The sequence below is a fragment of the Nelumbo nucifera genome, chromosome 5, assembly GCF_055504915.1.
Source record: "Nelumbo nucifera cultivar China Antique chromosome 5, China Antique-T2T, whole genome shotgun sequence".
Lineage (NCBI taxonomy): Eukaryota > Viridiplantae > Streptophyta > Magnoliopsida > Proteales > Nelumbonaceae > Nelumbo > Nelumbo nucifera.
The window spans coordinates 60,343,992-60,369,627 of NC_142653.1; the positions used below are offsets into that span (position 1 = coordinate 60,343,992).

At 39.2% G+C, this 25,636-nt stretch overlaps 1 protein-coding gene across 9 annotated transcripts in view; it reads right to left on the reverse strand.

Annotated features, from left to right (window-relative positions):
* The window catches only part of LOC104588555 (phospholipase D delta-like), a 98,496-nt gene that overhangs the window by 65,926 nt on the left and 6,934 nt on the right, over positions 1 to 25,636 (reverse strand). For all 9 annotated transcript variants that reach the window (XM_088887832.1, XM_088887830.1, XM_088887834.1 and 6 more), the window contains exons 2-7: positions 24,028 to 25,610; positions 23,661 to 23,777; positions 23,319 to 23,513; positions 10,002 to 10,274; positions 9,840 to 9,908; positions 9,369 to 9,516 (exon numbers count right to left, since the gene is read on the reverse strand). In XM_088887832.1, the coding sequence (XP_088743958.1) occupies positions 9,369 to 9,516; positions 9,840 to 9,908; positions 10,002 to 10,274; positions 23,319 to 23,513; positions 23,661 to 23,777; positions 24,028 to 24,978 (1,753 nt within the window). In that variant the 5' untranslated portion in view covers positions 24,979 to 25,610. The remainder of the gene's footprint in view (positions 1 to 9,368; positions 9,517 to 9,839; positions 9,909 to 10,001; positions 10,275 to 23,318; positions 23,514 to 23,660; positions 23,778 to 24,027; positions 25,611 to 25,636) is intronic.

The window sequence follows — 25,636 nt, forward strand, 5'->3', positions numbered from 1 at the left end:
GAGAAAAAAAAATTCCTATCGCCTAGAATTGCGCTCTGATGCCATGTTTTCTTTCTAGAAGAGAGAAAGGAGAGAAGGGATAAGAGAAGAGAAGAAGAAAGGAAGAAATCTGTTTGAGTCAACAAGATGTAGCTGGCATCGCCCAACTTCTTATTTATAATAACATGAAATAAATAAAAGAGAAAATACAATCTTTCCCTTGGCAGCACACCCTAATAATAAAATAATAAACAAAGGATAAGAACATGCTGACAGAACCCTAAACTAACACCACTCTAACAGCAGAAATAAAACAACTCTAACAACAATCCTCAAAGAAGGTAACATCCACGGATACAAACCGGGTCCTTGAGACCACATCATAATAGCAGTACCCCTTTTGACTTTGTGCATACCCAAGGAAAATACACTTTGAAGCCTTAAGATCAAACTTATAACGATTAGATCCAAGTATATTGACAAAACAGGTGCACCCAAAGATTTTGGGAAGAATAGAAAACTGCTACTTGTCAAGATACAACAAGTTAAAGGAGCTTTCATATCCAAGACTCATGAAGCAATCATGTTAATGAGATAAACTGTAGTGGGAATGGCATCCCCCCATAAATGTATAGGAAATTAGAGTTCAATGTGATGCTTCTTGCAACTTCCAGGATGTGTCTATTTTTCCTCTTAGTAACTCCATTCTGCTAAGGTGTATGAGGACAAGTACTGTGATGAATAACTCCACGCTCAGGGAGATAAGAAGCTAAGGGTTTTGCAAAATACTCCTTAGCATTATCAAATCTGAGATTCTTTATTTTAACCACAAAATGAATTAAGACCATTTGATGAAAAAAGGGTCAAAATGGGAACTTCATCTTGAGAGTGCATAAAATAAACCCATGAATACCAAGAGTAATCATCAAAAAACAATAGAAAGTATTTGTACCCTCCCATAACAGCAACATGATAAGGTCCCCAAACATTGGTGTGCACAATGCTAGAGCATAATCTGACTCACAAATTGTGACCCAAAAGACTCCCAGCTTCTATACTCCTAGGTAAATGTTCAAGCAATTAGATCCTATTCATCTCATGGCCGGTCCCAATCACTTCCCTTGTCGCCAGATCCTAGAAAACACAATAATCAGGAAAAGAGATCAGTGAACAGTTCTGATGTTTTGTGATACTACTTACTGAAAGTGGACTAGTTCTTAGCTTAGGAACATGCAGAGCTGAGGTTAAAGAGATAGCATCCGAGACTTTGATGTCTCCCTTGCTAGAAATAGGGATAAGAGAGCCATCAGAACAGACACTTTGTCTCTCCCAAAGGACAAGCAACAAGAGTGAAAAATTGAGAATAAACTGGTCATATTATTGGATGCTCCTGAATCTACAACCCAAAAATGGCTAGTGTTACCTGGGGTTGAGGCATGATAGGCAGTAGCCCAAGTACCTGATTAAGCAAAAGTTGAAGCGGGTGGAGCAAAAGTAGAATGAGACTATCCAGAGATTCCCACTTCACTCTCCAATTGAGTCAAAGCGGCCCTAACCACAGTTCATCAAGAAAACTAGATGTAGAGTTGGGTGTGGATGTAGCTCCTATAGTAACAATTTCACTTGCGTTTCCTTTCTTATTCCTAAGTCTTTCTAGAATCAGCTGAGGATGAAGTTTCTAACAAGTGTCCTTAGTATGTTTTGGATTCTTACAGTAGTCATAAAACACATCTCTCTTTCCTTCCTTCTTCACTTCCTTCTCTTTATCACCTCCAAACTTTAGCTTTATGGCTGCTAAAGCTGATTCCGCAGATGGAATTTGTAAGATAATCTTCCTCCTACTTTCTTCACTGTGTACTAGAGAGTAAGCCTAAGATAAAGAGACACTATCTCTAGTGAGTAGTTGTTGTCTCACAATGTCATAGTCAGAGTTCAAACCAGCCAAGAATTCAAACATTGTTTTTTTCAACCAGTTTTCTGTACGTGGTATAATCTTTCTAGCTCTCCAACTCAATTGTTTCTGAAGAAAACTAAAGAAAACAGACCTTGAGAGTTCGGCAATGAGTATTTTGAGAGTGAGAGTTTCGAACCTTCCTCCCTCTCAGCACCCTAACACTATTTTATTAAGATAAATTTGAATAATTACGAGGCCCTTAGTTGGGCAAGAAATTACAAAGAACATAACATAGAAAGGGTGGGCCCGGAATAAGGCCCATTACAGAAAAGAACATAAACAGTGAGAAAGAATAAACAGCCTATGGGCCATTCGGCCCATCTTCTCTACACTCCCCGTCAAGCTGAAAATAGATGTCAATCATCCCAAGCTTGCTGGTATCATGCTGAAGTTTTGCCTTGGGAATGCCTTTGGTGAGAAAATCTGCCAACTGTCCTTCAGATGTGATGAAAGGAAGACATACTTCACCCGAAGAGACCCTTTCTCTAATGAAGTGTCGATCAACTTCAATATGCTTAGTTCTATCATGTTGCATTGGATTTTGAGCAATGTTGATGGCAGCCTGATTATCACAGTACAACATCATTGGCTTGTCATGCCCAACCCCAAGTTCCTTCATCAATGATTTTAGCCATAATAGTTCAGAAACTCCATGTTCCATGGCCCAGTATTCTGCTTCAGCTGAAGACCGAGCAACAACCGATTGTTTCTTGCTTCTCCGAGAAACAACATTATCAGCCACCAAGCTGCAATACCCAGAAGTAGATCTTCTGTCATCAATATTTCCGGCCCATTCAGCATCAGTGTAGGCTTCAAGTTTCATATGACCATGCTTGGCAAACAGAATTCCCTTTCCCGGGGAGCCCTTCAAATAACATAGGATTCGCTCTGCTGCTGCCATATGAGTGTCTCGGGGAGCATGCATGAATTGCCCTTCAAATAACATAGGTACAGAAGTTTTCGAAAAAGTCTCTGGAAGATTCCTTTGTCTTCTAACAATGTCCCATCTGAGGCAGAGAGTTTATGACTCATATCAATAGGAGTAGCAAATGGTCTAGCACCCATCTTTCCAGTTTCAGAGAGCAAGTCAAGAAGATACTTCCTTTGGGAGATAAGAATCCCATCCTTGGATCGAGCAACTTCTATGCCGAGGAAGTATCTCAGTTCCCCCAAATCTTTAATCTCAAACTCCGTATGGAGGAAAGATTTTAGATCATGAATTCCTGAAACATCATTACCAGTCACTACAATATCATCTACATATACAATGAGGTATACTGCCAGAGGTCCACTCCTCTTCACAAAAAGAGTATGATCAGACTGTGTCTGCACATAACAAAAGTTAACAAGTGCTGTTCTAAATCTCTCAAACTATGCTCTAGGGGGCTGTTTTAGTCCATAAAGGGATTTCTTTAGCCTGCATACATTTCCTTTCATATCAATTCCATACATCCCTGGAGGAAGAGACATATAAACCTCCTCATGTAATTCAACATTCAGAAATGCATTCTTCACATCCAATTGATAAAGGGGCCAGTCAAAGTGAGCAGTTAAAAATAGAAGAACCCTCACAGATGTCATCTTGGCAACAGGTGCAAAGGTCTCCAGATAATCAATCCCATATGTCTGTGTATAGCCTTTTGCAACCAGCCTGGCCTTGTACCTTTCAATGGTGCCATCAGCTCGATATTTGATAGTAAAGACCCACTTGCAACTGACTGGATCCTTCCCTTCAGGCAAATCAACCACTTCCCATGAGTCATTCTTGTGTAGGGCATCAATTTTAGACCTCATAGCATCCCTCCATTCTGGAATTTAGGAGCTTCTAACACAGACCTGGGAATAGGGTTAGAAGCAACAGAAAATAGATAGGCAAAGTGTGAAGGTGAAAGCAAACTATAAGAAAGGTGCTTGGAAATGCAGTGAGCAGTGCACTTCCATTTTCCTTTCCTAATAGCAATGGAAATATCAAGGTCAGGGAAGGATGACTCCAAGGATCCTTTCCTAATAGCAGTGAGCAATGCACATCTCTGCCACATTGCTTATCTCTACAGCGTGTACGTTGGAAGACACAAAAGGGGGCCAGGTCTGGAATAGAAGGAAGAGAGACTTGGTGGAATTGAACCTACTTCTCCTCTTACACACTACTCTCCCCCTGAAGAGAAGCAAGGAAGAACGATGCAGACTCAAAGGACACATCCATATAGACAAAAAATTTATAACTAACGGGATCAAAGCATCGATACTTCTTTTGAGAGGAGGGATACCCCAGAAAGATACAAGGAATGGACTGAGGGTCTAACTTTCCTCGAGACGGAGAAAAATCATGGACAAAAGCACGACAACCAAAGACTCTCATGGGAATGGAATATAGAAGGGACTGAGGGAACAACAATTGATGAGGGGCCATGTAGTTCAGCAATCTGGAGGGAATTTGGTTGATGACATAAGCAGCTACAGGTATAGCATCCATCCAAAACCTTTTTGGAACATTCATTTGTAACATCATCTCTCAAGCTACCTCAAGAAGGTGTTTGTTTTTTCCTTTGGCAACACCATTTTGTTGCAGTGTTCCTGCGCATGAGCTCCTATGAATAGATCCATGGGAGGCAAAGAACTCATTAAGCTCACCATGGAAGAATTCCTTGGCATTATCTAATTGAAAGTTCTGAATTTCAACATCGAATTGTGTAAACACCATCCACTGGAAGTCTTGCATGATCTTTGAAACTTCATCTCTGCTACGCATCGGGAATATCCATGTATAGCGAGAGAAATCATCGGTCAAAGTTATAAAGCACTTATACCCACCCTCAGAGATTATAGTAGTAGGCCCCCATACATCAGAATACACAATATGAAAAGGAAAACTGGATCTTAATTGAACAAAAGGTTGTTTTACATTGTTTGTTCAACTGACATGTTTGACATTGAAAATCGGACACTAACAAGACTTATATAAAAATGGAAACAAAGACTTCACTATTTCAAAAGAAACATGACCTAACCGACTATGCCACAAAAACATTTGACTCTTATTTGACTGATTATATGACTCTGAGGACGACACCGAGAGTCCAACTTTGTTGTTGAGAATATAGAGACCATCCATTAGGCTTCCTCTACCAATCGTCCTCTCAGAAGTTAGATCCTGAAAAACACATGAACCAGGAAAAAAGGTTACACTACAGTTTAAAGAGTTTGTCATGCTATTGATTGAAAGCAAATTTATAGGAAGTTGAGGAACATGCAACACACTATTTAGGTTAAGGCCATGGGGAAGGGATATTGATCCTTGGCCTACAATGGAGGAGAATGATCCATCTACAAGCCTCACTTTATCCCTTCCTGACAAAAGGCTATAAATCTGAAATAAATTTGGCTTACCAATCATGTGGTTAGAGGCCCCTGAGTCAATGATCCAAGGGGAATCAGTGGTAGTGGTGACATGGAATGCAAAAGCCGCATTACCTGATGAAGATGCAAATAAAGTAGGAGTACCAGTAACTGAACTATCCATGTGTCGCAAAGCCCTACCATATGACTCCAAGTGATCTCTGAAGGAACTCATGATATCTTCCTTGGGGTCAAAACTAGTAAAGTGGTCCCGAGTAGTACCAACAACCTGAGTATCTTGGGTTGCCACATGTGCTGCATTATGCGTTGTATTCGGCTTCTTCTGACCTTGCACATTACCCTGTTCTTGGTTCTTCACTGCTCAATTAGGCTTCCCGTGAATTTCCCAACATGTGTCACGTGTATGTCGGGAGCACCGACAGTGGGTACAAAACTTGTCTTTATCATCAGCCTTCTTGGAGTCACTTTTTTTCCCCATATTGTTATTACCCATGCAGCCAAGGCTACCTATTGCTCCCCTCAATTGTAACCATCACACTCCGCCTACTTTCTTCAAATTGAACAAGGGCATATACCTCTTGAACCGAAGGCAACTCTTTGCTTCCTAAGATCTGAACTCTCAAGGATTCATAAGTAGGGTTCAGTCCCAACAAGAAAGCAAACACCCGCTGCTGAGAAACCAGCTTCTTATGGGCCTTATCATCATCATCATGTTTCCACTCTATAGCCTGATAGTGATCCAATTCTTTCCATACGGAAGTAAGGGCTGAATAATAGGCAGACAAACTACGATTTCCCTGTTTATAGGTTGAGGATTTAGCTTGCAACTGGTAAATTTTGGCATAATGCCTTTGCTCAGAATAGGTGGTTTTGGCCTGTTCCCAAATCTCACTAGCGGTGTCTACCCACATAAAATTCTTTTTTCACCTCGGGTTCCATGGCTGCAAGGAGCCAAGACATCACCATACTGTTTTCTTGATCCCACCTATCATGTTCAGCTATCTCACATTTGGGTTCTTTCACTCAGCCATTTATGTAACCAGCTTTTCCCCTGTTGTTACATAAGTTTCACACTTTTAGCCCACTCCAGGTAGTTCAGGCCATTTAAAAGGGTAATTGGCATGGGAAACATCATGTTTTCACCCCCCCCATACCAGTTGTACTACGAGTTGGTGTAACTCCAGATGATGTTGAATCATAATTTGTCATTGAAAAAAAAGGGTCACAAATATACCAAACCAGATCCCACACAAACAGAATGCTAAACTCCCAAGAATTTTCACTTCCGGAAAGAGAAAAAATACTGCTGAAACAGTCCAGCAATAGGTCGGCCCTTAGAATAGCCCAGTAATCAGTCCAACAACTAGTCTACTAACAGGCTACTGAAAACAATCCATTAGCAGCAATAGTTCGGCCACAAGGAGTCATTAACAAGGCCTACTAACAGTTCAACAACCGCACATGATTAAAAAAAAAGAAACACATACCCCTGTCCAGCATGGAGATGTAAACCTCAAAACCACGGCCTTCACAGCTCTTCACAACATAGCCCACAGAGAAAAAATGGGGCACATACCCCTGTCCAGCACTTGTACGAAGGTGCAAGAGATCAAGAAAAAGAACCCAAAAAATATTTTTCACAGCATCGGAAAATCCAGAAAATACTTTCCATAGCAGTGAACTAAGAGAGGAGGGTCATTCCAGCATCGCCTCTCCTCTATTATGGTTTCCTTGGTGTTACGACCAAAGAAGAACCCAAAGAACAACAGCAGCAAGAACTTTGATCAATCCGATTAGAATTCTTGGTCTTCCACATCCAAGAAATCAAGAGAGAAAAAAAGGACTGAGATTCAGATGAGAAAAAAAATTTCGAGCCCCAAAATTATTGCTCTGATACCATGTGTTCTTTCCTAAGAGAGAGAGAGAAGAGAAGAGAGAGGAGAAGAGAAGAGAGAGAGGTTCGATTGAGAACCAAAGACGAGCTGGCCGGCTACCAGCTTGTTATTTATATTCTCTTAACATAATAAGATCAGTAATTACAAGAATGCCCCTGGTGGCAATTCATAATAATGAACAAATAACAAAAAAGAAAAAAAGGAACTAGCTGACAGCACCTAGGTTGACTAGGCTGACAGCATACTAATAGCAAACCAATAAATAAGTTACAAGACGAATATAGGGCCATGGCATACACCACATGTGACCTAATGTGGTTGAAAAATCTTTTGCAGGAAGTCGAGTTCTCAATAAGAAAGCCCATGAAACTATACTATGACAATCAAGCTGCAATTCACATTTCATCCAATCTAGTTTATCATAAGAGGACTAAACACATAGAGGCAGATTGCCATTTTGTAAGGGAAAAAGTCCTTACTGGCGTCATAAGTGCAGAGCATGTGAGAACAGGTGGTCAGTGGGCAGACTTGTTTACAAAAGGGTTGAATTTAGGAAGAGTAAATTATATATGTAACAAGCTGGGACTATATGATATATACTCTCCAGCTTGAGGAGGAGTGTTAGAGTCAGCTAAGGAAGTGTATTTCTATCTTTTTATCATAAGTTAAGATGTGCTTTGTTTGTTTAGTACTGTGTTAAATTGCATGTCCCATGCTTAAGTAGGGACATATTAGACATTGTATCTTGCATTGACAATATATATATATATGGTCAGCAAGGAGAGTCTTTTTGTCTTCTCAAAACGATAGTTCTCTTCTTCTTCTCTTCTTCTCTTCTTCTCTTCTTCTCTTCTTCTCTTCTTCATCTTCTCCCTTTCTCTTTTCTATATCTCTAAACCTGGTTCGACTGAGCTATCAACACAGCTCTAAACAAACCCCCAACTACCCCTGACTAGAATCCTAATTATGAAATGATAAAAATACCCCTGGACAAATTGACTACAAATTCTACCAAAACAGCTATTTTTTTATCAATAAACATAGAGTTTTTATCTTACCCAAAACAACCATTTGTGATACTACTACAAAAGCAAATAAGTTCTAAACATGTTTACATCATTTTTTCCTTTTTCTTTATTCTTTTTTTTTGGCTCATCAAAAACACATTAAAATAGTCATAGTGACCACCAATAAATGAAAACACTCCACAACCAACCCACAATCAGCAGCACAAGGGCGCCTCCCACAACCTCTAATTCCAAATAAATCTAAGTATACACCTTCAGCTGAGAATCATATTAAAAAAAAAAACTTCCAAAAATACGCTACATCACCTAGTTTTTTTTCAACCAAGGAAAAAATAAAAGAGGAAGAAAGACGTTATCGTTAATCAGTCCAACAAGAAAATACAGATCAATCACTTCTCTTCAGTTCCACAAACAAGAGAGGAATAGAAAAAATTAGAATAAGAAAGATGGGTCTATTCATTCTCCTACTCTGATACCATGATAATTACCCTGAAATTGTAGGAAAAAGTGAAAAGTAGAGGAGAAGAGACAAAAAGAATGAAGGCAAAAGTGAGAGAAGCAGCGCCCAATCCATATTTTATTAGACTGAATATAATGCAAGATGAAATGAACATATTACAACTGCATCATAAAAAGTACAATTACAATAGTTAAAATTTTACAAATATTAAAAAACTTTATTAAATTTAGACAAAATTGTAGAAAATTTCTTTCCAATGAAATTCTTGTAAGTTTGCAATTAAATGCATTGGGTAATAAGTATACTTATTTAAGTAGCTGGGTTCTATCTCATTTGATATGCATGGTTGTTTGTTGTGGTTTTTGATTCTTAAATGAGCATTCATCCATACATTTTTAGGGGCAATTACTTCGTACAGTGGAAAAATCTCAGCTGACAAGTGTGATAATGTGAGTGCAAGATCAAGAGGTATTTGAAAGTTCCGTAACATTTCAAATGAAGAAATGAGCAATGTGAAGAAATTCATCTTAAAAATTGTTTGCAAGAAAAATAAACAACGGTACAATTTTGGATGGACAACACTTTGTTTAAACATTAAATTTAGAAACAATGTGATGAAAAACTCCCTTTTATCCCCTAGGAAAACAAATGATGCAAAATGCAACACACATATAACATCTTGACATAATACAAACCTGCATCTTTGTATGATGGCCAGTAAAAGGAAGATCCAATGAAATACTGGTTCTCAATATATATGAAGTGTTGTGCTGATCTTATAGCTTTGACGTATGCAACATGTATGCTCTTGTCTATTTTCAAGTTTTTCCCACATATAAGATTCTGAAAAACAAAGGTAAACCAAAATATATCCAATGAATTCACCAAATGCAGGTTGATTGATCATAAATGATAAACCTAATAGCTAATAACAAAGTACCTTCATGGTGGAAATACACCTAATATATAAACTAAATGGACATGCACCTGATTGAGGAAAACATAAAATAAAAAGAAAATATTCAACTCCAAGGAGCAAAAGTAGGCTAGTAGCCACTGAATAGGCCAAGTCCAATGGTATCCAAGAAAAGAGAGGGAATTCAAAGTAAATATTCAACTCCAAAGAGCAGTAGTAGCCATTGAATAGACCAAGCCCAAGAGTATACCTGTGCCTCAGCTTCTTGAACAAGTTTAGGAAATCCCCTAACTGATCCTGAGTCAATAGATCGAAATACCTAATAAACAAAAGTATAAATCAATGATAATTCACTTGTGGAATTTAAGTAGAAAATAGTTCAAGATTTTTACAGAAATATCCTTTTTCAAACCTGCACATGCCAATTCTCAGGATCATCTTCAGTTGCCGCATGTATAGAATGATCACCATCAGCACCAACAGTTGGAGTAAGTATCCATGAAATGCGATCCAGTTTTATTAAGGCATCCTCATGCCAATTAGTAACATTTCTAATTTTGAAATCTCTCCATTTTGCAACTTTTCTCCATCTTTGTTCAAAATTTGTCATTATATCATATGCAGCAGGACCTTCAACTTTACAGTGTAAATCATGCCATGGTTGTCTTGGCCCCCGTGCACGAGACTACATAAATGGCACTGTCAAAATTTAAGATCTTGAAGAATGTACACATTTAATGATACAAAGGGAAAATAATACACTGACTAAGATAAGGAAAACATGATAAAAAGAATAAGCCCAAATGCAAGACAACAATGAGAAATAAAAGTTGAAAAGAAAATTTTGATCATTTATTGTTAAGTCATTAATTTTTCTGGACTGGGAGTAGGTTATTAAGGTACTCCCAATCACAGATTAAAAGGGGGGGGGGGGGGGGGGGGGTTCTTTCCAGATTGATCTTTTAAGCCCAGTCAATCCTATCGGTGGGCTGAAATAATTTAGGAAAGAAAGGCACCTACAGTCCATTTTAGTGAATAGCAGGCCTTAAGTTAATTAGGCCTTATTTATGACGCAGTAAGCATTTAATGGGCCTAAAGTAGAGCCCATTTAATGGGACAACAAGTTCTAAAAAAATAAACTTATATCAATTAATAATCTAGTGAGGTGTCTCATTTATTTGTAAAGGGATGCCACTTGTCCTATCATAACAAGAGGGCTATTCTCCCTCTTCTAGCCACTTCAAGTGGGGTGACACATGTCACCCTAGGGAGAGAAGATTATTTTTCCTCTTCTAACCACTTTAAGTGGGGCAACACATGTCACCCTAAGAAGAGGGAGTTATTTTCTCTCCTCTAACCACTTCAAGTGAGGTGACACGTGTCACCCTAGGGAGAGAAGATTCTTTTCCCTCTAACCACTTTAAGTGGGGTGACACATGCCTCTAACCACTTAAGTGGGGTGACACATGCCTCTAACCACTTAAGTGGGGTGAAACGTCACCCTAGGAAGAGGGGGTTATTTTCCCTCCTCTAACCATTTTAAGTGGGAGTAATACTTGGCACCCTAAGAAGAAAAGGGTAGGGAGTTACCTAACCACCTCTCTCCTCCATAAAACCCCACTCCTTGTAGAAGAGGGGGCTAATGCCATTTTATTGGCTAATACCAATTTGTCTACAGGATTTTCAGCACTAAGAAGCAAGTGAGAAGAGAAAAGAGAAGAAGATTGGTGTCAAGAAAATAAAAAATAAAAAAAAAAGAACAGGAAGGTAGGGAATATTGTTTTCCTCCCACACCTCTTCACTATGATATTCCTTGTCCTTCCCACATGAGATGGAGGACCAGATTCCTTATATTCCTCTCATCCCTTTCTTTCTTCCCTTATTTTTTCTTTCTTTTCTTCCTTATCTCATACTGAAAAACATGCAAGGAGATAACCATGTACAGACTTGTCTTTAAAACTTGGATGATTATGGTCCTTACTCTATCTTAACCCATAAAATCACTATTTTACATGTAAGGAGACAACCATCTACAGCCTTGTCCATAAAACTTGGATGATTATGGTTCCTTACTTCATTTGGACTCTGATTACTTTGTGTGAGGGAAGAAACCATCTACAACCTAGTTTAGAAAACTTGACTGATTATGGTTCCTCATGTTAACTTAAAGCCAAGTTAGGCGGAGAAGAAATCGGAGTGACATAGAGATGTTCGATTGGAAGCTATCTTGATGGCATTCATATTGTCAGCTAAAAGAGGGATGGAGGAAGAATGATCAATGTCCATATCTCGGAGAAAACCTTTGAGCCAAACAGTTTCACTACATACAAAAGGGCATTGCACGATACTCCGCTTCAGTGGATGACTTGGATACAATCTATTGTCTCTTGCATTTCCAGGAGATGAGAGAATCAGCAAGAAATTATACATCATCTGGGAGTGGAGCGGCGTGTCAGGACATCTAACCTAATCAAAATTACTATAAGCTCTAAGGAAAGTAGTAAATGAGAATGGGAAAAACAAACCATAAGATAGTCCCCCAGAAATAGTGAATGATCCAAAGAACAACTAAAAAATAGGGCTGTTGGGAGTAGAGCCAAACTAGATGACAAGCTGAACAACAAAAGAAATATCTGGTCAAGTCATAGTTCGGTAGATTAGACTGCCCACAAGTTGCCAGTATAGAGTGATATCAAGGAGCAATTCACCATCATCCTTGATTAACATCAGATTGAGCTCCAAAGGAGCGTTAGCCCACTTAGAGTCTATAAGACAGGCCATCTGCACAAGGTTAGAATCAGAAGCATACTTTTGTTGGTTGACAAAGTTCCCTTGAGGAGAGTTCTTAATTTCCAGACCCAAAAAATAAGTAACTGGACCAGGATCTTTCATTATGAAGGTGCTACTAAGCAAAAGTTTCAGTGTATCAATCCTATCCACATCATCCCCGGTGATCAAGATATCAACATACACTAAAATAAATGTTAACCATTGGGCCCACTTACGGATAAAGAGAGAATAATCAAAGGAACTCTGCTGAAATCCAACATATAAAACAACTGAGCGGAAACGTTCAAACCAAGCCCGAAGAGCTTGTCTAAGCCCATGAAGTGTTTTTTTTTTTACTTTTTAAACCAAGTTGGTATCGTCGCAATACCCAGGGAGAGGCCCTGTAAGTGTCCATAAAGGAAGGCATTTTTAAAATCCATTTGATGTACAGTCCACTATTTAATAGCAGTGATAGCCAAGAGTAAACGAACTGTGGTCATCTTGGCCACAAAAGCAAAGGTTTCATCATAGTCAATGACATACTCTTGCTTGTACCCTTGTGCAACCAAATGGACTTTGTATCTACTCAAGGTGCCATCATATTCGAGTTTCATAGAATAAACCCACCTACTTCCAATGATGGAGGCATCTAGAGGATGAGGGACAAAATCCCAAGTATCATTTTCTTGAAGGGCTTGAATTTCTGCATCCATAGCATCTTTCCAATGCTTAACAACCATGGCCTAGAAATAAGACTTTGGAATATCTGTAGAGGACAGCACAACAAAAAAGGAGCTATGGTTGGGAGATAAGCCATAGCGGTTAGGACATGAAATACAAGTGGAACGCCATAAGGGCAGAATTAGGTAAGTCAACAGAAAGAGGAGAACTTACAATACAAGTAAGATGCTCAGGCTCTGGTGCTGAAGATGGAGGGAGCATAGGAGTTGAACAAACTGGATGCTTCCTATAATAAACCTACAACTATTGAGGACTAAGAGGAGGATGATCACCTGCAGAACCAAAATTATGCAAAACAGAAATGGATGTTGCAGGTAACTTAACAACATGCTCAAAGAAAGAGATATTTTCAAGAAAAATGACAATACAAGATATGTGAAAACGAAGGACTTTGGGATCACAATAGACAAATCCCTTGTGTTCAAAGTTGTAGCCCAAGAATGAGCACAGAGATGATTGTGCAATCAGTTAAGTGCACTCAATGAGGAGGAAGGTTAACAGGGCAAACATAATCGAATACATGAAGCATGGACAAGTTGGATGTACAATGAAAAAGGGCCTCAAATGGAGATGAATTTCCAAAAGCAAAAGAGGGAAGCAGATTAACAAGATACACAGATATGTTGTTCACCTCCACTGAGAAGGTAATAGGGACATAGGTATCCTGTAGAAGGGCTCTAACTGTACTAGCAATCTGACAGTTCTTGCGCTCAGCCACCCCATTTTGTTGAGGGGTGTTTGTGCAAGATCTCTAGGACAAAATGCAATGCTATTAAAGATAGGTTTGAAATTCACCATGTTCTCCATCAAAATACACTCCCCTTGAATCAGATCACAAGATATTTATGGTGCTATTAAACCAATTTAAGACCATAGCATGAAAGTTCTTAAATGTGCGAAATACTTCAGATTTCTTCAAAGGAAGTACACCCATGTATATCATGTGCAATCATCAATAAACAACACAAAACCCAAGTGAGAAATAACAGGTGATGACCAAATATCACTATGGATGTATATAATATGAAAGGGAACAGATGCATGCTCATAAGAAGATGGAAAAGGCAAAACATGGCTTTCACTGAAGTAACACGTCAAGCAAGATTTATCAACATTCTTAAATGAAGAAACATTAATAGGTAAAGAGTGTGGCCTAATTGTCTATGCCACAAATGCCACACATTGTTACAAAAATTAGAAGATAAACTAGAAATAGAAGAAATCAAACAAGAAGCCAGAGTAAAACTCTTGTCCTGGAGCAAACAGTCTTCCAATCCTATGACCCTTCCCCTTTAGCTGGCAGTACGCTGGTCCTAAATAAAACAATCATCATGAGAGAAGAAAACAGTGTTACCATCATCAAGAAGTTGGACAACAAAGATCAAGTTGGAAGTAAATTTCAGAACAAAAATAGTTTTGGGAAGATGAAAAGAGGATGACTTGGAACTAGATAAAAAAAGGTCATCACAACTACAAATAGGAAGAGATTCACCATTAGTAGTAACAATGTCATTATCAAAGGAACATGGTTTAGGAGACTGACCAAAGGAATCACCAATCATGTGGTTTGAAGCTCCAAAATCAATGGTCCACATATGTGATGGGGAATAACAAAAATAAGTAAACATACCAAACAGAACAATAGCTAAAAAAGTAAGGAAATAGTTGATGACATCAATTGGTGAATCCTATCTTCAGTAAGAGAGCTAAAAGAATCTAACTTGGGAGCTGAAGTGGAAGAAGATGAGACATCAGGTGATTCAGCCACAACATAATAGGCCTTAGGTTGTCCCTTCTTAGAGGGCCAAGTGGGGAATTCAACAATAATATGACCCAATTGTTTACAATAGGTACAAAAGTATGTGGATTAGACCTGTATTTTGTAAAATAAACAAATATCTGAGGATACATAGTAGAAATAGAGAAGTAGAGAAAAAGAAGAATACGAAAGGAATAGGGCAAAGGCAGTTTCAGTTGAGAGACCCGACTGCCAACCAAATAATAAGAACCATAAACAATAGAAGGAAAAAGACCAAAAAGACCCTACACGAACACTAAAATTTAACACTCCCCCTCAAGTTGGAGCATATATATCATAAAAGCTCCAACTTGTTATAGATATACTTCATTCATGCACCATTTAAACCTTTAGTGAATAAGTCGGCTAGTTGATCTTCAAACTTCACATATGGGGTAATGATTTCTCCACTAACCACCCTCTTTCCTACAAAGTGACAATCCACCTCTATGTGTTTAATCCTTTCATGATACACTGGATTGGAGAAGATATGAATGAATGTCTAGTTGTCACAAAACAACTTATGGGGTAATGATTTCTCCACTAACCACCTTCTCTCTTACAAAGTGACAATCCACCTCTATGTGTTTAGTCCTTTCATGATACACTGGATTGGAGGAGATATGAATGAATGTCTAGTTGTCACAAAACAACTTAATGGGAGTTTTAGCTGACATTTATTTCTTGTAGAAACTATTTTAGCCACACCAACTTGCACGTAGTGTGGGCCATGGCTCTGTACTCAGCCTCAACACTACTTCTAAACACCACACTCTGCTTCTTACTCTTCCAAGTAACCAAATTCCCTGCCAAGAATGTGCAATAACCAATTGTTGATTTCCTATATATAACTGATCTTGCCAGTAGAAATCACTATTTGCTGATTCAGTCAAGCTTCTTGTGAGAGAAAGAGGAGGAAGGTGAAGATTTCAGCAGTAGAGAAGGAAGGAGAAGAAGAAAAGAGTAGGAGGTCAACTAGAGTTATGAGAAAGTTAACCCTAGCCGCCAACCCCTCATTATATTTATATTTAACTTAAAGATGAGATATTACAAGGATGCCCTTAGTAGGGGGGCTACTAAAACTGAATAGTCACAATTTTAAAAAATAAAAAACTAATGGGTCGAAGGCCCAACAACTTCCTAATTAAATAAAAACAAACTAAAGAAAAACCGGGCCACTCAACAAAACAAATCGGCCCACTCAACACTCCCCCTCAAGTTGGGAGTAAATGTCACACATTCCCAACTTGCGTAGATCATGCTCCAGCTTGTTCTTTGCAACACCCTTTGTAGGAACATCAGCGAGCTGTAGATCAAAAGCAATGTATGGAAGACAGACTTCTCCAGAAGTTACCCTTTCTCTGATAAAATGTCTATCCGCTTCAATGTGCTTAGTTCGGTCATGTTGGACTAGGTTATGGGCAATGTTAATTGCTGCCTGGTTATCACAGTATAGCATCATGGGTTGTTCTGCCTGTACACCAATTTCTTCTAACAGAGAACGGATCCAGAGAAGTTCTGAAACTCCATGCGCCATGGCCTTGTATTCGGCTTCAGCACTTGATCTTGCCACCACTATTTGTTTCTTACTCTTCCATGAGACTAGGTTACCCCCAACTAGGGTGCACACTCCTGAAGTTGATCTCCTGTCATCAAGGCATCCTGCCCAATCGGCATCTGTATAAGCCTCTAGTTTCAACTGTCCATGATTAGTAAACAATATGCCTGTGCCTGGATGTCCCTTCAGATAAGCAAGGATCCTATCAACTGCCTCCCAATGCTGGACTCGTGGGGCATGCATGTATTGTTGACTTACTACTCTCACTGCATAGGAGATGTCTGGTCTAGTCATACACAAGTATAGCAGCCGACCCACAAGTCTCTGATATCTCCCAATGTCCTTTACTGGTTCACCTTCTGTTGCACTGATTTTATGGTTCTGATCAATAGGGGTGCTAATTGCCTTTGTTCCAAGCTTCCCCGTTTCTTGAAGAAGGTCCAAGACATACTTCCTTTGAGAGATAAAAATTCCATGTTTCGATCTTGCAACTTCGATGCCTAAGAAGTATCTCAGTTCTCCAAGATCTTTAATTTCAAATTCCTTATGTACGTTCCTCTTCAGACTATCAATCTCACTCAGATCATTCCCAGTGACAACAATATCATCCACATAAACAATTAGGACTGACACCAAAGATCCCCTGCGGTTCACAAACAAAGTGTGATCGGATTGAGTTTGAGTGTAGCCAAAATCAATCAAGGCCTTTCTGAATCTGTCAAACCATGCTCTGGGAGATTGTTTCAAGCCATATAGTGTCTTCTTAAGCCTGCATACCTTTCCCTTTTCAGTATCATTGTAAAAACCAACAGGAAGATCCATATACACTTCTTCTTACAGATCCCCATTTAGGAAAGCATTCTTCACATCCAGTTGAAACAAGGGCCAAGAGTATGAGACAGCAAGGGAAAAGAGTATCCGAACGAAGGTCATCTTTGCAACTGGCGCAAAGGTCTATAAATAATCAATGCCATAGGTCTGTGTGTATCCTTTTGCAACAAGTCTTGCCTTGTACCTCTCTATACTTCCATCTGCCTTATATTTTACTGCGTAAACCCATCTGCATCCAACTGTCTCCTTGCCTTCTGGTAGGTCCACAGTATCCCATGTCTGATTATTAATCAAAGCTTCCATCTCTTCCAGCATAGCTGTCTTCCACTCAAGTTTGGAGAGAGCCTCACTAACACCCTTGGGTATAGACACTGAATCAAGAGAAGAGAGAAAAGCACGGTAGGAAGGAGAAAGTCCACTGTAGGATAAGTACTGTGAAATACAATGAGCAGTACACTTTCTCTTCCCTTTTCTAAGAGCAATAGGGAGATCAAGGTTATCGGTAATAGAGTTAGTAGGATCAATGGGAATTGAAATAGTAGAGGGATCAAGAGGAATACCTGAATCCATACCAGCCGAATCTGGAGTCTCCAAGGGATCGACAGAAAGTGGTGTGAGTTCTGCTGTAGTGGAATCAACCGCCTTGTGACGTCTCTGTCGTGAGTAATGCTGAGAAACTGAGCGCAAAGGAGGTGGCAACGTAGGTGGCACCGGGTGGTGGTCAAGCACAGGAGGTGACACAGGGACTGGAACTGGGAGAGGGATAGACTGCTGACTTACTTCCCCAAAACACTTCTCCTGAGAAGGATTTTGTGAGAAGAAGTACGTGGATTCAAAAAAGGTGACATCCATGGTAACATATCGGTTCCCAGAGACTGGATCATAGCGGCGGTACCCTTTCTGATTCTCTGCATATCCAAGGAAGACACACTTCTTTGCCTTGGGATCAAGCTTCGAGCGGTGAGGACCAAGGATGTGTGCAAAGAAGACACACCCAAACACCTTGAGAGGAACATGAAACATCTCCCCCTGAGGAAAAAGGTTGAATAGAGTGTTGAATCCAAGTATACGAGAAGGCACCCTGTTAATCAGATATACTGTTGTGAGAACTGCATCACCCCAAAACTGAACTGGAGCTGTAGATGTGATCATCATGCTTCTTGCGGTCTCAACAATGTGTTTGTTCTTCCTTTCTGCAACACCATTCTGTTGTGGACTGTAGGAGCAGCTGCTCTGATGGACAACACCATATTCTAACAACTACGAGGCAAGATGTCTTTCAAAATATTCCCTGGCATTGTCAGATCTGAACACCTTTATTCTTGTTCCAAACTATGTTAGTACCATCTGATGAAATTGCCGCACCAAGGATGGTACTTCACCGCGGGATTTCATCTGGTAAATCCAAGAGTATCGAGAGAAATCATCCACAAATAGGAGAAAATAGCGATAACCTCCCATTGAAGGAACATGGTAAAGACCCCACACATCCAAATGAATAACATCAAAAGAAGAAGAACTTCTTTTATTACTAGGTTTAAAAGAATGTCTACAATGCTTTCCAAGTTGACAACCTTCACACTCCAGACTTAACAGACTAACAGACTCAAAAAGTTTTGGAAACAAAGAACTCAAAGAAGAAAAAGACAAATGGCCCAAACGATTATGCCAAAACATAATCTAACTCACAGATCCTGACTCACTGTCCCTGCTAACATGATGACTCTGGTGAGGGGGAACATCTAGGAGGTAGATTCCATTCACTTCACGACCACTCCCAATCGTCCTCTTTGAATCCAGATCCTGCAAAATACGTCCAAGAGAAAAAATTACTGAGCAGTTAAAATTCTTAGTCAAACTACTAACAGATAACAAATTTGTGCTCAATCTAGGAACATGAAGGACAGAGGGTAAACAAATAGAATCATTAATCTTGACAAATCCCTTCCCAGCAATAGGAACATGGGAGCCATCAGCAGTGGAGACCCTATCTCTGGCAGAACAGAGCTGGTAAGAGGAAAAAATAGTGGAGCTATGGGTCATGTGCTCTGAGGCTCCAGAATCTATAATCCAAGGAGGTCCCTCCTTACTTGAAGTGGAAACATAATTTGTAGTGACGTGTGAACTACCTGTGTGAGCAAAGGAGGTAGAGTGAGCTCCACCAATGCCACCTATACCTTGTTGTCCGCTTGTGGCTGAACTGGAACTAGCTGTATCCCGCTAGTTCAAAAGTAGCCCATACCTCTCAAGTTCAGCCCTTACTGCAGCAGTTGCAACAGACTCCAAAGCAGTTGTAGTAGGAAGAGCCGGAGTGTCGCCGGTAACTGCCATGTGCGCATTTCCCTTATTTCTCAATCTAGTCGGCACAAGATGTGGGTGAAGCTTCCAACAAGTATCTCTTGTATGTTTAGGCTTCTTACAGTAGTCACAAACTAAGTCTCTTTTGTCTTCCTTCTTGATTTCACCACCACTTTGTTTAGGTTTCACAGCACTTACCATGGCAGACTGATCAGAAATTTGGGTTTTCATCATCACAGCCCTCCTGCACTCCTCCCTTGACACAAAAGCATATGCTTGGGAGAGAGTGACACAATCCCTGGAAAGAAGATGTTGTCGTGCAATATCATACTCAGGGTTAAGGCTAGCAAGGAATTCAAACACCCTATACTTCTCTAAATGTCTCTGATAGGTAGTTGCATCCTTGGTGGTTTCCCAAGCAAAGGTCCCATCCCATATTTCCTTAGCAATGTTTGCCCATAAGAAATTTTTACTTATATGTGGCAACATGGAATTACACAACCAAGTCATCACCATATAATTTTTCTGCACCCACCGGGAGTTGCTAGTTTCGGGTTTCACCTCTTCACCAGTGATATACCCTAATTTCCCACGAGCCCCAATGGCCATCTTTGTAGATTGTGACCATTCCAAGTAGTTTGCACCATCCAACCTAACTGAAGTAATGGTTCCAGCCCCGAAGGGGTCTCCAACACCCCCTTCCACTGGTCCCATTTCACTCCCAGGCTTATTTTCAACTCTATGGCCCTCCATGCTTCTCAAAAAAGGTAAAGAAAATAACTAAAAATTGCAGCAAGATCAAACAAGACACCTTTTGGAACCAACAGCACTTTCTTGGTGTCCTGGGCTTTCTTCCCACAAAAGATTCCTTTTTTGTGGGATGAGAGAAGGGACAGAAAAGACAACTGCCCTCTCTAGAAGCCTCCAAACCACATGGCACTTGAATCGCCCCTTACAAAAAACTCCAAGGAACCCTAAAAAACTAGGGCGCCACTTCCTAGGTCAAAATTGAAGAGTCCAGCAAAAATAGGACTCTTCCCCTTTCTCTAGTTTTTCCTGATTCTGATGAGAAACCCTAGACCAGCTATAGGGCACACATATCCATCAAGAAAATCCAAAAACTGGGCTTACCTGAGAGCTTCGATCAGCCTCTTAAATCACCATGCAGTCGGCCGATCTAGGGCTGCATGAGAGAACAACTTCAAGAACCTTCAACCTACTCTGATACCAAGTAGAAATCACTATTTGCTGATTCAGTCAAGCTTCTTGTGAGAGAAAGAGGGGGAAGGTGAAGATTTCAGTAGTAGAAAAGGAAGGAGAAGAAGAAAAGAGTAGGAGGTCAACTAGAGTTATGAGAAAGTTAACCCTAGCCGCCAGCCCCTCATTATATTTATGTTTAACTTAAAGATGAGATATTACAAGGATGCCCTTAGTAGGGCGGCTACTAAAACTGAATAGTCACAACTTTAAAAAATAAAAAACTATGAGCAGAAGGCCCAACAACTTCCTAATTAAATAAAAACAAACTAAAGACAAACCGGGCCACTCAACAAAACAAACTGGCCCACTCAACACTGCCTAATCAGCATCTATATATCCCTCCAAGGGAAGTTCTCTCCATTTCTTATACAACAACCCTTGACTTGGAGCACCCTTCAAGTAGCGTAGTACTCCAACAATACCTTCCCAATGGATTGTCCTTGGTTTCTACATAAATTGGCTTAATAGTCCAATATTGAAGGAAATGGTTGGCCTTGTGATGGTTAAATAAATCAGCTTCCCAACTAATCTCCTGTATCATCCAGGATCAGCTAGGGGCTCCCCTTCACTATCAGACATCTTCACATTCAGATCCATAGGAGTATCCACTGGTTTTGCCCCTACTAGGTCAGTTTCTTCCAACAAGTCAAGTGCATGCTTTCTTTATGAGAGAGAAATTCCCTACTTTGACATTGCTACTTCTATGCCCATAAAAAATACTTTAAGTGCCCCAAGTCCTTAGTCTGGAACTGGTTTTGTAGGAACTATTTGAGCTCTTTGATGCCATGTTCATCACTCCGTGTAATAATAATGTCATCAACATAAACTGCCAATACAACCTTCCTAGAGGTAGTATCTCTTCTAAACACCAAGTGATCAACCCTACAGTGTCATCCCAAATTGCTTTACCGACTACTAAATCTCCTATACCAGGCATTCGGAGATTGTTTCAGACCATAGGTTGCTTTCTTTAATCGATACACCTTTCCTTCCTCCCCATAAGCAACATACCTTAGAGGTTTCTCCATATACACCTCTTCTAAGTCACCATGGAGAAAAGTGTTTTTTATATCCCCAACTAAAACAATGGCCAATCAAAGTGTGCAGCCAAGGAAATAAGCACATGGACTGAACCCATTTAATCTACATGTGAAAATGTATCAATATAATCAACTCCATAGGTTTGTGTATATCCTTTCGCTACCAAGTGTGCTTTATATCTTTCTACACTACCATCTACACGGTGCTTAACTGTATAAACCCACCGATAGCCAACTGCTTTCTTCCCAGGAGGAAGAGAAGTAAGGTCTCAAGTGTGATTAGATTGAAGAGCATGAAATCCATTGCCCTCTTCCATTCTAGAGAGAGGAGAGCATCATGAAGGGACCTAGGAACAAACATGGACGAAAGAAGAGACACAAAATTCCATTAGGATGGAGATAAATGTGCAAAGGAAACATAACAAGAGATAGGATGTTCAATACAAGCATGCTTAACTTTGTGAAGAGCAATCGGTAGGTCTAAGTGAGAATGATCAGTCGACGAGGGAGCCAATGATTTCTAAGGAAAAGCTAGAGTAGGTTGAAAACACTATACCATGAGGACCGTGGTTGTTCCTCTCAGGGAAAGAAAGTTATTTTTAATCAGAAGCCTTCTGCTATAATTGAAGGATCTTCAAAACAATCATCAATTTCCCTTCATAAGCCTAGGTCCAAGAGACCACCAAAGGCTATAAAGCCACAAAGTAGTAAGTTTTTCAAGATCTGCCTTTCCCACAAAACATTTTCAGGATCTGTACAGCTATTTCTACACTGTGAATATTCCAACTTTTCGCTATCATAATATTCTTAGAAATATAGATGGTCAGTTAATTAAGACTTTTAAGGATAGTAAGTTTTTTGTTTAAGAATTTTTATATCATATTATTTTTTAGATAAAAGCATAAATGATTGAAATTGATTAATTTCACCTTAAGCTAGATCTAATAGTGTAATTTTCTTATAGATAAATGTTATAAAAATTTTAATAAGTATTTCTTATTTTATCATTGAATGGAAGTCTTTACTTAGGGATTGTTTCCTTGGTTGATTGGATTAACGTCCAAAAGTTTATCTATCTATCTATCTATCTATCTATCTATCTATCTATCTATCTATAGAGAGAGAGAGAGATTGTTTCCTTGGTTTTATCATTGAATGGAAATCTTTACTCAGGGATTGTTTCCTTGGTTGATTGGATTAACAACATCCAGAAGTTTATCTATCGATCTATCTATAGGGGTTGAGTTTTGTCAGTGCTACTGAAATGCAAAAGATCAAATGGGCAATTGGAAAACTTAAACATATTACATGACATTGATATTCAACCTAAATGAACTTATATATTCTCAGATAAAAACTACATTCAATTCAACCAAACCCACACTAGTGTGAAAAAATTTAGCAATATTGTTAAGAATGTGAAAACCCACTTACTGGAAATGTTGGATTATGAAAATCATTTGCAAAGACGGTATCAAGATCAATAAAAAGCCTATGCTCAGGAGTGTCATATCTGCCATCGCACAGATCCAAGCCACCAATGAAAGCAGTTACTTTACGATAATTTCCAGAAGCTTGGGTGTCTACAAGCACACACTTTTGATGATGTGTAAATAGGGTTCCTACAACCTTCACTAGAAATGTCCATTTAAATACATTAATAAAGAAAAATTCACAGATAAATTACTAGACTTATTATTATTACATTATCAACAGAAAAGTGCATTACAATTACTGAAGGTTTAACTGATAACAATGAAATATTTGCTTCAATACCTGTTGCTTGAAAATACTAAGCTTATTACTTGCATAACGAGGAGAAAGTACACAATGGACAGTTGAATGTTTGAAGAACCTTCGAGTTTCTTCATCATGAGTGTGCATGACACCTTCCTGCATTCAAGACTACATTAACTCATCAGCAGATTTAAATTCATCAATACCACGTGCAAGCATATGGAAGTTTCCAATGAAGATGAAGCATATAAATGGTAATATGTTTTTAACCATACAAAAACATTAAATAACCAACAACTTCCATGGATCCACCAAACCTTGTAGAAGGAAAGGCAATATATTATGAAAATCAATGCTAATTAATAAAAAAGGCAGTATTACTGAAATAAATGGAGTTAGTCATTACTGTCTTGAGAAGAAAATTATGATGTGAAGTCTTGTCATCCCAAACCAGCATCATCACACGAACCCCTTGTTGTGACTTGTACTTCAGAAGCTCCCCAAGGGTTAGATCTCCACCTTCAGGTAATGGTTTGGTTGGCTCCCTTACAAGCTTTACAGGATGGTATATAGACCATCCAATGATGTAAATCAGATGGTGGGCTTCCAGTATGGCATGGCAAATGTCTTCCCAGCATTGACCTTGCTGAAAAACTCTTCCCCCATCTAGTATGATATCAGGTAGTGCTCCATGAGGCACATGAGCATCTTGGTAAAGGGTAACAACCCCACCTTTACGAAGTGGAAAGTATGTATTAGGCACTCCTATGTAATTAGGCCCAGCACCAATACCATTCTTATATAAAGGGTCCTCTTCAACAGGCCTAAACTGCAAAGAAAGATGAAGCTCAGGATAAGGTTTCAATGGATTACCATATGGACCAACAATAGGGAACCAACCATTGATTTTGTCTCCTGGGAGGATTTTCTCAATAGGTATCTCAACCACTCCAATAAGCTGAGCCCCAAGAATATCATTATCCTTAACTTGAAATTCAACTTTAGTAATTGGGTGAGCCACCGGTACACGAAAGTGCTCATCCCATGAAGGATCTTCACAGTTGGCAATTATTCTAGTCTGAGCTACTGTTGCCCCTGCCATGCAAACAGAAACATAAGGATCACTAGTAATAATTTTCCGTCCACTTTTATCCCTATCCTTTTTCTTGGTGGGCCGTGCACAAGAACCAAACATGGTAAAGCATTTTCTCATCCTCTCAGACACTAAATCCATATTTGGAAGAGATCTCGCTTCAAAAATCCATATTTCCAAATTGCCATGCAAGAAAATGAAATTATCAGAATACACAATTCCCTTCCCCACAGTCTCGTGCACATAGATTGATCCACCAGCCATCAGGACCAGCCAAAGGAAGAGATAACAAGAATAGAAAGTTAAAATTTATCTTCTTTTTCTAGGAACAAATCCATGGACCATTGATGAAAATCTACCATCTGGCCTCATTCTCCCTAAAGTAATAATTTGAAATCCACATGACTTCCTTCTTGAAGGTGTATATTTTTAAATTTTGAAAGGATAATATATTTAATAACAAGTTAACTGTCTGTTAGAAAGCATGCAATATCAACTCCCAATTTTTCAGAATTTGACTGTGAATCCACACCAAAACATTACAAGCTTCTATACAAAACTCATAACCCATCATCCGCCATGAAAAAATCATGTAAAATATAACTCTTCTTCCTGGTCATAAGAAAGATTCATGGTAATATTTCTCTTCTCAAATAATGCTTAAACCTTGAGGTTCCAACGTCACCATAGAAATAAAAATCCTTGCACATTTCAAAAAGCATACTCTTCACTTAACTGCCGAGTTTAAAAATAGATCAGGTAATCACTCAAATGAAGCAAAGAAGCTAATTGCTTTTATTTCCTTTTTCAGCTTACAAGAAAGCCAAAACTATATTATTTCGTTGCAAATCATGTGTTGTGAGCACCAATCTTAAAGAACCAAAGCGACTCCTCCCCTGAAATACCAAAGCAGATAGAGGAA